This window comes from Mus caroli, chromosome 5 (assembly GCF_900094665.2).
Source record: "Mus caroli chromosome 5, CAROLI_EIJ_v1.1, whole genome shotgun sequence".
In the NCBI taxonomy this organism is placed as follows: domain Eukaryota; kingdom Metazoa; phylum Chordata; class Mammalia; order Rodentia; family Muridae; genus Mus; species Mus caroli.
In genome coordinates this window covers 70,312,036-70,326,583 of record NC_034574.1, presented here as the reverse complement: position 1 = coordinate 70,326,583, position 14,548 = coordinate 70,312,036, and the positions used below count along the sequence as shown (strand labels likewise).

The 14,548-nt window shown below is 44.4% G+C and overlaps 2 protein-coding genes across 2 annotated transcripts in view; one reads left to right on the top strand and one right to left on the bottom strand.

The window, feature by feature from the left end:
* The window catches only part of Polr2b (RNA polymerase II subunit B), a 38,887-nt gene extending 28,884 nt beyond the window's left edge, over positions 1–10,003 (bottom strand). Inside the window, exons 1-5 of the mRNA XM_021161669.2 lie at positions 9,837–10,003; positions 7,271–7,343; positions 4,616–4,766; positions 645–757; positions 295–514 (exon numbers count right to left, since the gene is read on the bottom strand). Coding sequence (XP_021017328.1) covers positions 295–514; positions 645–757; positions 4,616–4,766; positions 7,271–7,343; positions 9,837–9,855 — 576 coding nt within the window. The 5' untranslated portion in view covers positions 9,856–10,003. The remainder of the gene's footprint in view (positions 1–294; positions 515–644; positions 758–4,615; positions 4,767–7,270; positions 7,344–9,836) is intronic.
* Positions 10,004–10,287: 284 nt separating this feature from the next.
* Positions 10,288–14,548, top strand: part of Noa1 (nitric oxide associated 1) — a 15,607-nt gene continuing 11,346 nt past the window's right edge. The window contains exons 1-3 of the mRNA XM_021162616.2: positions 10,288–11,753; positions 12,960–13,124; positions 14,166–14,368. Coding sequence (XP_021018275.1) covers positions 10,604–11,753; positions 12,960–13,124; positions 14,166–14,368 — 1,518 coding nt within the window. The 5' untranslated portion in view covers positions 10,288–10,603. The remainder of the gene's footprint in view (positions 11,754–12,959; positions 13,125–14,165; positions 14,369–14,548) is intronic.

Sequence of the window (14,548 nt, the reverse complement as noted above, 5' to 3'; positions counted from 1 at the left end):
CAAGCGTGTGTGTGTGTGTGTGTGTGTGTATGTGTGTGTGTGTGTGTGTGTGTGTGTGTGTGTGTATGGTAGCCATGGAGACCAGAAGAGGGCATCAAACACCCTGGAAGTGGAGCTACAAGTGACAATGCCACTCCCTGTGGTGGTACTGGGAGCCATTCTAACCCTCGGCAGGAGTAGTATGTGGTCTTATGTCCTGAACCACCTCCAGACCTGAGAATGCACACCTTTTAATTTTACTTTAGTAATTTCAATGTTAACTATCTTTTTAGTATGCTTTAAATACCACTATACCTTTTCTGATCCATTGATAATAAAATAGCCACCGGGATCCAAAGGACACTCATTCAGCTCACACAGGTCACGGTCTGTTAAGCCATTTAACAGGCAGTAGGTGGAGCGCAGCATAATTGGAATTTTCCCTATGAACGTCTTCTGGTGCTGAGTCTGCAGCTGCTCCTCACCTTCTTTAATGACTGTCTTTGTTATGTCAACGTAAAGCGGAGCAGAATACCTGCAAATAAAAGTGGGTCAGAACTGGCCAGAAGTTATTTGCTAAAATAACTACTTAAGTTTTTTGTTTGTTTGTTTGTTTTAATTCAATATCAGATGCTAACAAAGGAAAAAAAAAAGGTCTCTCTTACGTGAGATTTCTTAACCTGGCTTCATTTGGCATCATTGGCGAAGGGGCACCATCTCTTTCCCAATGAGTAGGTTTGGAGAGGTAAATTTGTTCAAACTTCAGTAAATATCTTGGCTGGAATTAAACAAAAGCATAATAAGTTTGGAAAGCCAGGCTTTTACTGTATATTTGTAACCTCAGCACTTAGAAGGCCAAGGTGGGAGAATCATGAGTTTAAAGCCAGACTAGGCAATACAGCAAAACCTTGCCCCAAAATACACATTAAAGTTGTGATTACTCCATCTTAATTGACATTAGCATTTTAAGTAGAAGCAACTCTACAACCAAACAAAACCTAACCAATTTTACTGACATGAGGATGCTCTAAAGTTAAAATCCACATTACAGTGATGTGGTTTGTCCTATATTATATTATACATAACTACTATTATATTATTATTTATATTAATATTTTATACAATATACTTATTATACCAATATAATTATTATATAAGTTTAAATAATATATATTAATAATATTTTTTTAAAACCAGGCATGGTGGTGCACACCTTTAATCCCAGCATTCAGGTGGCAGGGTCAGGTAGATTTTTGTGAGTTTGAAGGCGGCCTGGTCTACAAAGCAAATTCCAGGACAACCAAAGCTATATAAAGAAAATGTCTCAAAAATAAACGAATAAATGATTTTGATTATCTCTATTTCTAGTAATGGATATATTATCTTTGAAAGTAAATGCCACATGTGTAGGTCCCTAAGGAAGCCAGGAGAAGGTATGAGACCCTCACAGGAGCCCTAGGAACCAAACTCAGAACTTTCACCTCTTATATCTGATTGGTTCCTTAACGATGACAACTAGGAGGCCTTTTTCACTGGGAATGGGGGAGCTGAGACAGACTCTCACTCAGCTCAAGATGGCCTCACTGTGCAGCTTCACTACATATCCAAGGCAGGCCTTCTACTGGAGCCTCATGCCTCCGTCTCTCACATACCAAGATCCTTCCCAGGCATACAGCACCTTGTCTGGCCCAAACAGACATTATTTACCACATATGTCATCTGCTCCAAATTTATTTCAAAAAATCAAAACTGCGTTGTTCCCCAACCCCACTGCCCCTCAGCTCCATCCCCACCAGGCATTTTACTTATGTTTTACATCCTGAGAAAGGAACCCAAAAACTTTCTCCTGTGTTTTCATCCTGCTTCTTCAGGGACCACGATGCCAGCTGAGGTTGTCAATACACGGACACCAAACTGACAGATAGGAGCAAACTATCCTGCTATGTTAATAAAACTTAGTGCTGCTCAAATCTGGGGCTAACCACTAAACACTTATCTTTCCTGCCTGTGTGCTGCACAAGAATTTTTCCAGTTCTAAAATTATCAGTGATTTCAAATTCACCAATGTAACTACATTTCATCATGACAGAGAGAAACTGGACTATGGCCTGGCATTGGTACCACGCGCCTTTAATCCCAGCACGTAGAAGGCAGAGGCAGGTGGATCTCTGAGTTCCAGGCCAGCGTGGTCTACAGAGTGAGTTCCAGGACAGCCAGGGCTACACAGAGAAACTCTGCCAAAAAAAAGAAAAGGAAAGGAAAGGGAAAGAAACAAAACAAAACTGGGTCATGTGTGACTCTGGCACTTGCTCTTGAAAACATCAGCCAGGATATTTATGTGCACCATGATGACCCTGTGCAAGCGCAGAGACAGCAGAAATCAAGATGATCCTTATTAATGATCCATACACTTTCGTGTGCGCTCTCACTGGTGAGGATGGAAAGTACAAAGTGTCCAAAGGGGGCGGAGAACAGGGAGAAGATAAATTTAAGCCTAGCTCTTCAATTATATCTACAAGTTTGATTTTGTTTGTTTGTTTGTTTGTTTTCAAGACAGGGTTTCTCTGTGCAGCCCTGGCTGTCCTGGAACTCACTCTGTAGACCAGGCTGGCTTCAAACTGAGAAATCCACCTGCCTCTGCCTCCCAAGTGCTGGGATTAAAGACATACGCCACCACTGCCCTGCTCTATCTTCTTTTAAAAACTTTTAAAAGATCTTCCTATAAAAAAAGGCTTCCAATCTGACTGACCATCAGTGAAACTCCTCTGTGAGCCTGAGGATTGAGCTCACGGTAGAACACTTGCCTGGCCTACGTGAAGTCCCATCCATGAGTCCCATTATCACAAAAAAACAAACAAGTTTTTAAACATGTATCTGCTGCCTGATAAAGCAATCCATGAGAAGAACTATTCTGACAGAAACAGACACAGGATTTCTCTCTGTTATCAAATCTTAGAGATAACTAGGCAGATCATTTATGAAGGAAAACTACTCCCAAGCCAGAGCAGAGGGAACAGTAGAGCTGTCAGTGAACCAAGGGACACGTCACCCTCTTTCCCACCATCACCTTAGGCATTATCTTACGCTTAGGCTGCTCCAAGACTCTCAATCATCTCTAGACCCTTTCTACTTCACGTAGAACCATTTACCTTTCTAAATGAGTATGTTAGACATATCCTTTGGCAATCCTTCAACAAATTCTCCAGAGCCTTTGATAAGCTGGCTCCATCTTACCTTCACCCAATGCTCCTCACAACCAGATACATCCAATTTCATATGCTGCTTACTGTGGGCACCACCCACTTCTCAAGCTAAGTACATCAACTACTTTCTTTTTCAAAGACCTTAGCCACCCCTTCTGAGGAAAGCCATCCCTCCCTTGACTGCCAGCTCAAGTTCCCCATCTTCCTACATCGCCAAGCTTTACAAGCAGCTTCTCCCTGCAGTGTTCACCACACTGGCCCTCTGAATTGACTTTTACCTCTTCACTCATGCAAAGATCATGAAGGTAAATAACTTGGGAGACTTAAAAAGACACATTATTGTATTTTCAAGTACAATCCCTGAAGAGCCAATTTACTTTTGCTTTTAAGGCAAAATTCTGTGCAGCAGCTTCAATTAGAATGAGAGTAATAGAGCAGACCTCAGGATACAATTTAGAAAAAAGGGACTTGACCGGCTAGAGATAATAACCTTTCTTCCTCTAGCTCTTCTCTGGCTGACCCTACCTCATGTTGTTTTGCAGTTTCCTTGTTTCTCAGAGACCAAGATGCTACTGTAGCTGCCTCTCTCTACTTCTCTGCAACTGGGAACAGTCAGTAACTATGTTGGACTTCTGTGAATCACTTATTTAAAAAACTGTAAAATTATACTCTTGCTATAATTTAAAAACCACATATGTTTGGATTACAAATCAGTAAAAAAGCTAAACGAGCTATTATGCCTAATTTCCCTTTTTGACCTCAGATTTTAATGATGTATTCCATATAATGCAATAAATAAAAATCAAGAGTCTGGGCATTCCACAAGAAGGCCAGTCAAAAGGATCATGACTTCAAGGCCAACCTTAGTAACAGAGACACTTTGTCAAGAAAGGAAGGAAGGAAGAGAGGGAGGGAGGGAGGGAGGGAAGGAGAGAGAGAAGGAAACTGTCCTTCAAACGGCCTTTCTCTCATGATTCCTAGACTGTGGGATCATCCAAAGCTATATAACTGTTTCCAGTCCATGTCTCAGGTACTTAACAGAGTTCTCTCTTCCCAACTACTAAGTACTCACTGAGGGCACTGGGTGCATATCTGTAAATCCCAGCTACTAGGAAGACTGAGGCAGGATATAGAATTCAAGGCTGGTCTGGGCAACTTACCAAGGCCTTGCCTCAAAATAAAAACTAAAAAAGAAATGAGACAAAGCTTAGGGGTAGAGTGCTACCTAGTATACATAAGTCTACACTAAAACCAAAATGTACATAGTAGCTGAGTAAAGATTAAGGCTTTACATCATTTGAAAAACTGCACATCTCCATTAACAAAGATAAATCTGTGGCGGTGCTGTGGTACCCTGCAGAAGCTACTGAGTGAGAGGGCCTGAGACTCAGGTGCTCCCCTCCACCGGCGTAGCAGGGAAATAACCGTCTTACCGGCTCTTCAACTTCTCCACTAGCGTGCTGAGCTTCGGCCTGTAGGTCAATCGGTGGTGCATCCTCCACAATTCTTTGAACAGACATCTGAATAAACTCATCAAAGGAATCCAGCTGTTGTCTGACCAAGCCTTTCTCATCAAAGTAAGAACTAGGAAAATATTAAAGTCATAATCAGTTGCAACTCAATTTGTTTTCCTGCATATTTCATTTTCCTTTAATCCAGCAGTTCTCAACCTGTGGGTTGTCACCCTTTTGGCAAACCTCTATCTCCAAAAATATGTACATTACAACTCATAAAAGTAGTAAATTTGCAGTTCTGAACAGCAACAAAAATACTTTTATGGATGGGGGTTGCCATAACATGAGGAACGGTTTTGGGTTTTATTTTTGTTTTGTTTGTTTTTTATATATTCACTGTTGCTCTCTTCAGACACACCAGAAGAGGGCATCAGATCCCACTGCAGATGGTTGTGAGCCACCACATGGTTGCTATGAATTGAACTCAGGACCTCTGAGAGTAGTCAGTGCTCTTTTTTTTTTTAATTTATTTATTTATTATCTGTAAGTACACAGTAGCTGTCTTCAGACACTCCAGAAGCGGGAATCAGATCTTGTTATAGATGGTTGTGAGCCACCATGTGGTTTCTGGGATTCGAACTCAGGACCTTTGGAAGAACAACCGGCACTCCTAAACGCTGAGCCATCTCTCCAGCCCTAGTCAGTGCTCTTAACCACTGAGTCATCTCCCCAGCCCCACCGAGGAACTGTTTTAAGGGGTCAGAGCATTATTAAGATTGAGAACTGCTGACTTAATCCAATTCAACAAAGACTGATGAGATGCCAACCAATACACATCAATCATTATAAGGCCAGGAGTGCTTTCTTTGCAGACATGTTTGGGAGGGAGAAAGGAGAAAATGGTGGGCAATTAAAGCACAACATAACAACTATAAGGCAGCTCTGATCTATAAACAGGGTAGAACTTTGTCACTTATATCTGAGTGCTCATCCTGTGTTTTACTTCAGCTCAATTACACTTGGAAAAGGGTCGGAGTCTGGACTGAAACACAACTTTGATATGACTTTACTCATTTACAATAATTTAACAACAGAATTAGATTAACACCTCTTAATACAAAGGACTCATCCAAGCACAATACAAGGAAAGCCAGACAAACCACAACCCACAAGTATCGTACAAAATAACCGACCAGATTTCTTAAAAAAAAGAAAAGACAGGCTGAGAAACTGTTTCAGATTGAAGGAAGCAGAAAAATAAGTCATAAAAGAAAATGTATGAAGCTGAAGAAATGGTTCAGCAGTTAAGAATCTATATTCCTAGTGCTAGACACATAGCTTTACATAGTCTGGTAAAGAGCAAGCAGCTGATCCTTCCAAAGGAGCCAAGTTCAACTCCTAGAACCCACACGGTGGCTCACAATTATCTGCAACTCCAGTTCCAGGGAATCTGATACCCTCTTCTGGCCTCCATGGGTAACTGTACACTAGGCATACATAAACTCACACAAGCATATAAACAGAAAAAAAGTACAATTTTTAAAAAAATTAAAAACAGAACAACAAAACCTACAACCCTCAAAGACCTGAGGCAGGAGGATTAGCAGGTTCCAGCTCAGGCTATGCTGAGTCCTGGTCTCAAAAACACTAATTGACAAAAATAAATTCCAGTAGATAGCCGGGCGTGGTGGCACATGCCTTTAATCCCAGCACTTGGGAGGCAGAGGCAGGCGGATTTCTGAGTTCCAGGCCAGCCTGGTCTACAAAGTGAGTTCCAGGACAGCCAGGGCTATACAGAGAAACCCTGTCTCAAAAAACCAAAAAAAAAAAAAAAATCCAGTAGATAGCCCTAGGTCCAGAATGAGAAAAAAATATTTTTGTTTTGCTATAAAACTAAGTAAGATAACTAGCAAAATGTAGGTAGATTCTGTAAGTTAAGTAAGATTATTATATCCATATTAATTCCTATATTGTGATTATGTTATAAAAACTCCTGCTCTAATGTTTGTAATGAGAAATGCACAGAGAGGAAGAAAAGAAAGAAAAGAAAAGAAAAGAAAAGAAAAGAAAAGAAAAGAAAAGAAAAGAAAAGAAAAGAAAAGAAAAGAAAATGTAGGCCAGATGTGGTGTCACATGCCTATAATCCCAGCAGTCAGGAAGCAAAGGCAGGCAGACCTCTGTGAGTTCAAGGGCAGGGTTTACAAAAGCAGTTCCAGAACAGCCAGCGCTACACAGAAAAACCGGTCTCAAACAACAAAAAGCAAACAAACAAATCGTATGAGGTCAATATTTAAGGGCTTCAATGAAGTGCATAAATGAATTTTTTAGCTTTTCTCTAAGGTGGAAATACTTTAAATAAATATAGCCAGACATGGCGAGGTGCCCCTCTAATCCCAGCACTCAGAAGGCTGAAGCAAGAGGTTCAAACCAGCCCAGACTGCAGCAAGTTCCACAGCATCCAGCGCTGCATACAGTACTGTCTGCATAAAACAAAGCAAGCCCTGTAAGTAACTAATAGATGCTACATCCATTAGCAAGCACAGAGAAGACCAAGGTCTATCCAGAAGGAACAGAACAACAGGACCCAGACCTTCTAGTATCGACTAAAGCCTGTTCCGTTCGGTCTAGAGTTACCTGATTACGATCCAGCATGCTTCCTGCCACAAATCTGGAGTGATTTCATCATCATCTTCATCATATTGCATGTCTGCAAAAACAAAACACTATGCTCACTGGCCCTGAGATGCCACGAGTTCACACGTTACTTCCATGAAGTAAATAGCACTCTGCTAAATAAGAGGCAACCACTTCACCCGACTTTCCTAGAATTTCAGACAATTAATGTCATATGCCTATATCATATTAATAGTCTTCCTATATAGAGTTTTTACACCAAAGGTTCGGTTAAGTTGTGAGAATTTGTAATTTCTGTCTGCTCGAGAAAAATCCATGTACTAAGAGCTAAGCAGGAGCAAGATCCTCTGACCAGTAAAGCCTCAGAGACATCAATGAGAGGGAAAATTGTTTAACTTAGCAACACCCTGGGGTGGTCTATGACTTCAACATTTCATACATGTATATAAGCATATTTCACATGTATGCTATATACATGCATGTACATGTTCATATATATACATACATATATGTATATTATATATATATTATATATATGGGTTTTTGTTCTTTTTTTAAGACAGGATCTCACTATGTAGTCTAGCTACAAGAACTGGCCTTAAACTTACAGAGATCCTCCTGCCTCTGCCTCCCAACCTATGATTAAAGACATGTGCCAACATGCCTGGCCTGTACATATTTTCCAAAGATTCCCAACCCTCTTCTTTGTGATCTTGCCCCTTCTATCAAGCTAAGGAGTCAGCCAGGCATGCTGGGGCACGCCTGCAGTTCCAGCACTCAGGAGGCAAGAAGTAGAAGGATCACCATAAATTACAGACCAGTCTAAGAGACACGATGAGCCCCTGTCTCAAAAAGGAACAAAGATAAAGGGTCTATACATCCTCTCCATGGGTTTTCATAATTTTCAACTCTCCAGTAAAGCCTCCGGCTAGAATGAGGTCACATGGTTTCAGGACAAGGTCAGAAAAAGCACTGCAATTCTGACTTGTTTGCTCTGAAGGCCAGAACTGTCACTAAAAAACTTCTAATACTTTCCCAATGCTCACTGATAATCCCAAACTGTAAGAGCCACTTACAGACGTTCCAGTCAGAAATCCCACAGATTTTCTCAAGATTTATTTTTATTTTATGCATATGATCTTTATGCCTACATGCATGCATGGGCTCTGGGTATGTACTATTGGATCTCCTAGATTTATGCACAGCACGTTCTGGGAACCAAACCCAAGTCCTCTGCAAGAGCGAGTACTCTTAACTGCTGAGCCATCTCTCCAGCCCCCTTGATTCAGAAACTCTGAAAGAGAGTCAACTCATGCCTACCATGCCCTGTACAGCTTTCCAAATAGTATGACCTTTCCCCCCTCGATGCCTAAGACTGACTGCAGAGCATGGCCCACACTAGGCAGTACTAGCACCAGGCTACATCTCCAGTCCAGTAAGAAAGCTTCATTTGGACATCACACTCCTGTTAAAAGTATCTGAACAGTGAAATATGCTCAACAGAAATATATAGTCTGAGGGCCATGAACCTGAATTCAAACTCCAGGACCTCCATGGTACACCCCATGAGTGCACCCACATACATACATATGCACAAAATAAATGAATGTCATAATGGTTTTAAAGCTCCTAAATTTCCTTCAAGTAAGAATAACTTTAAAAAGAATATAATGATTCTAATAGATTCTAATGAGGTATGAATGGGTCTGAGACGTTGAAGCAATTTTAAAAGTTAAAGCGTTTGCTTCTATTGTTTCCATGAGAAAAGGGGGAGGGAGGGGAATGCATAGGACAGCCACAAAGTTGGGAGCTGGAATAAAATGATTTTTGATCAGAGAAAAGGGAGCTTAAAAAAAACCACACAACATGAAAATAAAATGGGTAGGACTAAGAAGTGTTCATACAAAAAGTAAAAAGCCATTTTGTCCTCGTGAAAACATACCATCCTAGAACTGTCATCTCGTGGGAAGTGACCACTTAAGGCCATCTTTTAAGGCAGTTTACTTAAACTGAAGACAGTGTGAAGGAATGTCAACCCAGAACCCGTTCTTTGTCCCTAATACGTCCAGGGTTTAACAATGTCTAACACAAGGACGTGGTCAAAAATTGAGCTTCCTGGGCCTAGAAATATGGCTCAGAAGCAGAGTATGTGCAGACAGGCCCTGGGTTCAACTCCCTGTGCGTATAATAAATAATAATAATAATAATAACAATAATAATAAAAGCTATTCAATAAGTCGACTGAAATGATAAATGAAATCAATCAACGTCAAACAACTGAATGTTAGTAAGCTAAGCTACGTCGATTCTGGAAGGTGGTTACAGATTTAACAGGAGGCCGTGGAGGGAGCATCAAGCCGACCCAGGAACGTGAACCCTAGGCTTCCCCGAGCCTGCACCGCTAGCAAAACCCACTTCGTTCCCGGGCTAAATCATAGGAACCAGGCTGCTGGGAGCCCGCGCGCCACGGACGGGATACGGCGGCTGGCGCTGATCCCTGCTGCAGGTCCCCCGCCGTCCCGCCTAAGGGGCTATAGCGTGAGGCGTGCCTCAAGTGGTCACTTACCCTCGTCCGCGTCATACATCTTGGCCAAAGGTTTCTGGAGCTCTTAACTCGGAATCGCAAAGCTGGAGACTGGAAGCGCGGCGGCAAACTCAAGAGTGCGATACCAAGTAATGTCCGTCTCCGGCGTTCCCAGAATCCTCGGCGTCTCAGCGAGGGGGCGGGGTATGAGGTTTGCGCCTGCGCAGACGACTGGAAAAGGGTCTGGGGCTTGAACTACGCATGCGCGAGTGATGACTCGCTGGCTGCCGCTGAGGACAGACGGCTCCTTAGCCAGAAGTTAGGTTCCGCTAATGAAAGCTTCTTGCTGCGTGTTTTGATTTGCGTGAAGATTTTTTTTTGTTTTGTTTTTTTTTTATTTATTACATGTAAGTACACTGTAGCTGTCTTCAGACACTCCAGAAGAGGGCGTCAGATCTCGTTACGGATGGTTGTGAGCCACCATGTGGTTGCTGGGATTAGAACTCTGGACCTTTGGAAGAGCAGTCGGGTGCTCTTACCCACTGAGCCATCTCTCCAGCCCCTTGCGTGAAGATTTATGAAAGGAATGGCTCCGCGTGTGGGCTGAGTACTGGAGGACCTTCTGCTCACCCAGCTCTATCGAGTCCGTGCCTTTGCACGTCTGCCTGAACTCTCGGGTTTCAGAGCTGTCATCGCGAGAGAGCCAGGATCGGCCGCACCGTTGGACAGTTCCCTCTCGTCTAGTCGCTGGGGGAGGAGCTTCTCGGGCGCGCGCGCGCGCGAGGCCCCGCCCTCCTCGCGCTGTCCACATGCTGCCCGCGCGCCTAGTTTGCCGGCTGCTCTGCGGGCTCCGGCGGGGCCCCGCGCCAGCCGCTTCGTGCTACGGCCCCGCACGGTGGCTCCTGGAGGGGAAGTGTGAGGTCCCCATCCGCCAGCGTGCATCATCCCTGGGCCGCCGGGTTCCCCCGAGCTCCACGGCGACCGAGGACTATGCAGAAGGCCCCGACACTGAGGAGCGCTTTCTGTTCCCGGAGTACGTCCCGGAGCGGACCCCGGAGGAACAAGTGCGGGAGTTGCAGGAGCTGCGCGAGTTGCAGCAACTGCAGCAGGAGAAGGAACGAGAGAGGTTGCAGCGGCGGGAAGAGCGGCTTCAGCAGAAGCTGCGGGCCGGCCTCCGGACGCTGCCTGTCCCGGAGCTTCCAGACGCCTCGGTGCCTCCCAGCGGCATCTACTGCTCGGGCTGCGGAGCCGAGCTGCACTGCCAGCATCCCGGCCTGCCCGGCTACCTGCCGGAGGAGAAGTTCCGCGACGCTGCCCAGGCGGAAGGCGGCCCGGCGCGGACTGTGTGCCAACGCTGCTGGATGCTGGTGCACCACCGACGAGCCCTGCGCCTGCAGGTAAGCCGCGATCAGTACCTGGAGCTTGTGAGCGCCGCACTGCGGCGTCCGGGGCCCGCTCTGGTGCTCTATATGGTGGATCTTCTAGACCTGCCGGACGCCCTGCTGCCCGACCTACCCAAGCTGGTGGGCCCCAAGCACCTCATCGTGCTGGGGAACAAAGTGGACCTGCTGCCCCAGGACGCTCCCGGCTACTTGAAGCGGCTGCGGAAGCGGCTGTGGGACGATTGCATCCGCGCCGGGCTCGTGGTGGCCCCTGGTCATCAAGGACCACAGTACCCTGCCGGGGATGAGCCACTGGAGGAGATAAAGAATCAGAATCCGTCCTCCAGGTCCCGCACGGTTGTCAAGGACGTGCGACTGATCAGCGCCAAGACGGGCTATGGAGTTGAAGAAATGATCTCTGCTCTTCAGCGCTCCTGGCGCTACCGTGGTGATGTCTATCTGGTGGGCACCACGAATGCTGGCAAGTCCACTCTCTTTAACACACTCCTGGAGTCTGATTACTGCACCGCCAAGGGCTCCGAAGCCATCGACCGGGCCACCATCTCCCCCTGGCCAGGTGAGGCCCCATTGCTGAGAAATTAGATTTGACCCAGGCACCTAGTACATCTACCCTTAAATGTCCACCTTGAGCTGCCTGGAGCTGTCCCTTTAAAACGTCTTTCTTCTCTTTGGACATAACTTCTTGTGACAGGTTAGTGTTTGGAAGTTCGATGCATGTTTGGTTTTCTAATAGAGATGTTTCTAGAGAGACTGGGGCTAAAGTGCTTGCCTACACGAAACCTGAGTTAGTCTACCGCATCCAAAAGGATGTGTGGTGGCAAACTCCTGTATCCCCAGCACTAGGGAGGTGGAGGCAGGAGGACCAGGAGGAGATCAAAGCCATTCTCAGCTACATAGTTGGAGGCTACCATGGGGTAGATCCATAAACAAAATAAACTGTTTTCTTTTTACTCTAAGATCCCTTACCCCCCAATCTTACTCTTCATTCACCCCCTGAATTGACTTATTCTTGAACTGTAACACATATAAGAGAGCTGATACAGTATGGTGTGGGGAGATATCTCAAGAAGAAAGGCCAGTTTTCTGAGAAACTAACAGCTTGGCATGGTGACACTGTCATCAGGGCTCTAGGGAGGCAGAGCCTGAGGCTGCCATGCAAGAGCCTTTCTGAAGGAAGAAGCTGAGGAAGGGGGGTGGGGGGGGGGCATGCATACTTGGAGAGCTACAGTCTTAGGAATTAGGTTGTGTTCCCTTGAAACCAGAGTTTAACTCCGTTAGCTACCCTTTGGCACTGAGTATTTAAAGCTGTCTCTGTACCTTGAATGTACTACAGCAGTGCACAGTCATGATGTCTTTGGGAATCAACCCTCTCACGGGGATTGCCTAAGACCATCAGAAAGCACAGTTATTTACAACTGATAACAGTAGCAAAATTACAGTTATGAAGTAGTAACGAAGAATAATTTTGTGGTTGGGGGTTATCACAACATGAGGAACCATGTCATATAAATGGTCACAGCATTAGAAAGGTTGAGCACCACTGATATAGACAATAAATAGGAAAGCAGGGATAAAATAGACTTGCAAATTTTGTATCTAAATTCTCAGCCTATGAACCAGTCACCAGGCCTGTTTTCTCATTTGTAAAGGGTATGGAATAATTACATAGCAGTTGTCGTGAAGGTTAAAGGAAATAAATCAGAAATGTTTGGGTTTCTTCTCTCACATTCTTTTTGAAAACCATACTCTTTTGGTATTTCAGGCACCACATTAAACCTCCTCAAGTTTCCTATTTGCAACCCGACTCCTTACAGAATGTTCAAAAGACAAAGACGGCTTCAAGAAGATGCCGCCAAAGCTGAAGAAGATCTGAGTGAGGAAGAACAAAGTCAGCTCAGTCAACTGAAAAAGCACGGCTACATAGTAGGTATGCATCCTTCCTCTACAGAGCCATTTTCCCAGGAAGAGGCCCCCTTCCCTGTTCTGGAATGTAGGCTTTTGTAGGGAAGGTAACTATTGTTTGGGAACCCAAACTAGCAACGGCAGCAAAGGTCTTTGACGAAGTTCTCCATCTCTTTGATATCTTTCCTGTGATTTCATTAATGAAAAGGAAAAAGGGATTGTTAACACCTGACAGAAAATATGCACAGCCTGAAACAAGACCGACTGGAGAGAATGACCCACATTATCTTCTAAAAAGAAGACAACAGTGCTGTCATAGCCACAGTCTCATAGTCATACACATAGTTTGAGTGACTTATTTAAGGCAAACATAAAAGATGTCTTCAGAGCCCAGCCTAGTGATGTGGTGTACACCCTTAGTCCCAGCACGTGGGAGGCAGAGGCAAGCAGACCTCAGTGATGTCAAGGCCAGCCTCTTCTACATAGAGAATTCCAGGGTAGCCAGAGCTACATAGTGAGACCCTTTCTCAGCAGGGTAGGTCTTCAGGGATGTCAGGTGCATACCTGTAATCACAACACTTAGGAGATTTAAAACACAAACAAAAAAACAGAAAAACAAAACTCAGTTTCATAATGATTTTGAGGCAAGTCTGGACTACATGAGATCTTTTCCAGAATACAAACAACAACCAAGATAAATGCACACATGTGTATGTTTACATACATATATGTATGATCTGTTTCCTATCACTGTAGAAGCTGAGGAGAGAAAATCACAAGTTTAATACCATCGTGAACTGTGTATAGAGAACCCATCTCAAAAATTTTTCTTGGGGCTGGAGGGATGATGGCTCGGTATTTGGAGCACTAAAAGCTCTTCCAGGGGACCCAGGTTCAATTCCCAGCACCCACATGGCAGCTCACAACTATCTGTACCTCCCAAGATCTGGCACCCTCTTCCAGACATACATTCAGGCAAAACACTAATGCATGTAATTTATTTTCTTATGACCCAAAATCAAAGCATTAAAGGAGTGTCTGATAACCTCTGTTTAACCTGTTGTAGGAAGAGTTGGAAGAACATTCTTGTACTCCACAGAACAGGACGAAGTTCCCTTTGAGTTTGATGCCGACTCCCTGGCCTTTGACATGGGAAATGAACCTGTTGTGTCTGTGCGCAAAAACACCAAGCAAATAGAACTGACCCCAGAGGATGTGAGAGATGCCCACTGGTTTTATGACACCCCTGGAATTACAAAAGAAAACTGTGTATGTATTTGTTTTATTTTAGAAACATTTTTTTTAATTTTTTTATTAGGTATTTTCCTCATTTACATTTCCAATGCTATCCCAAAAGTCCCCCATACCCACCCCCCCACTCCCCTACCCACCCACTCCCCCTTTTTGGCCCTGGTGTTCCCCTGTACTAGGGCATATAAAGTTTGCAAG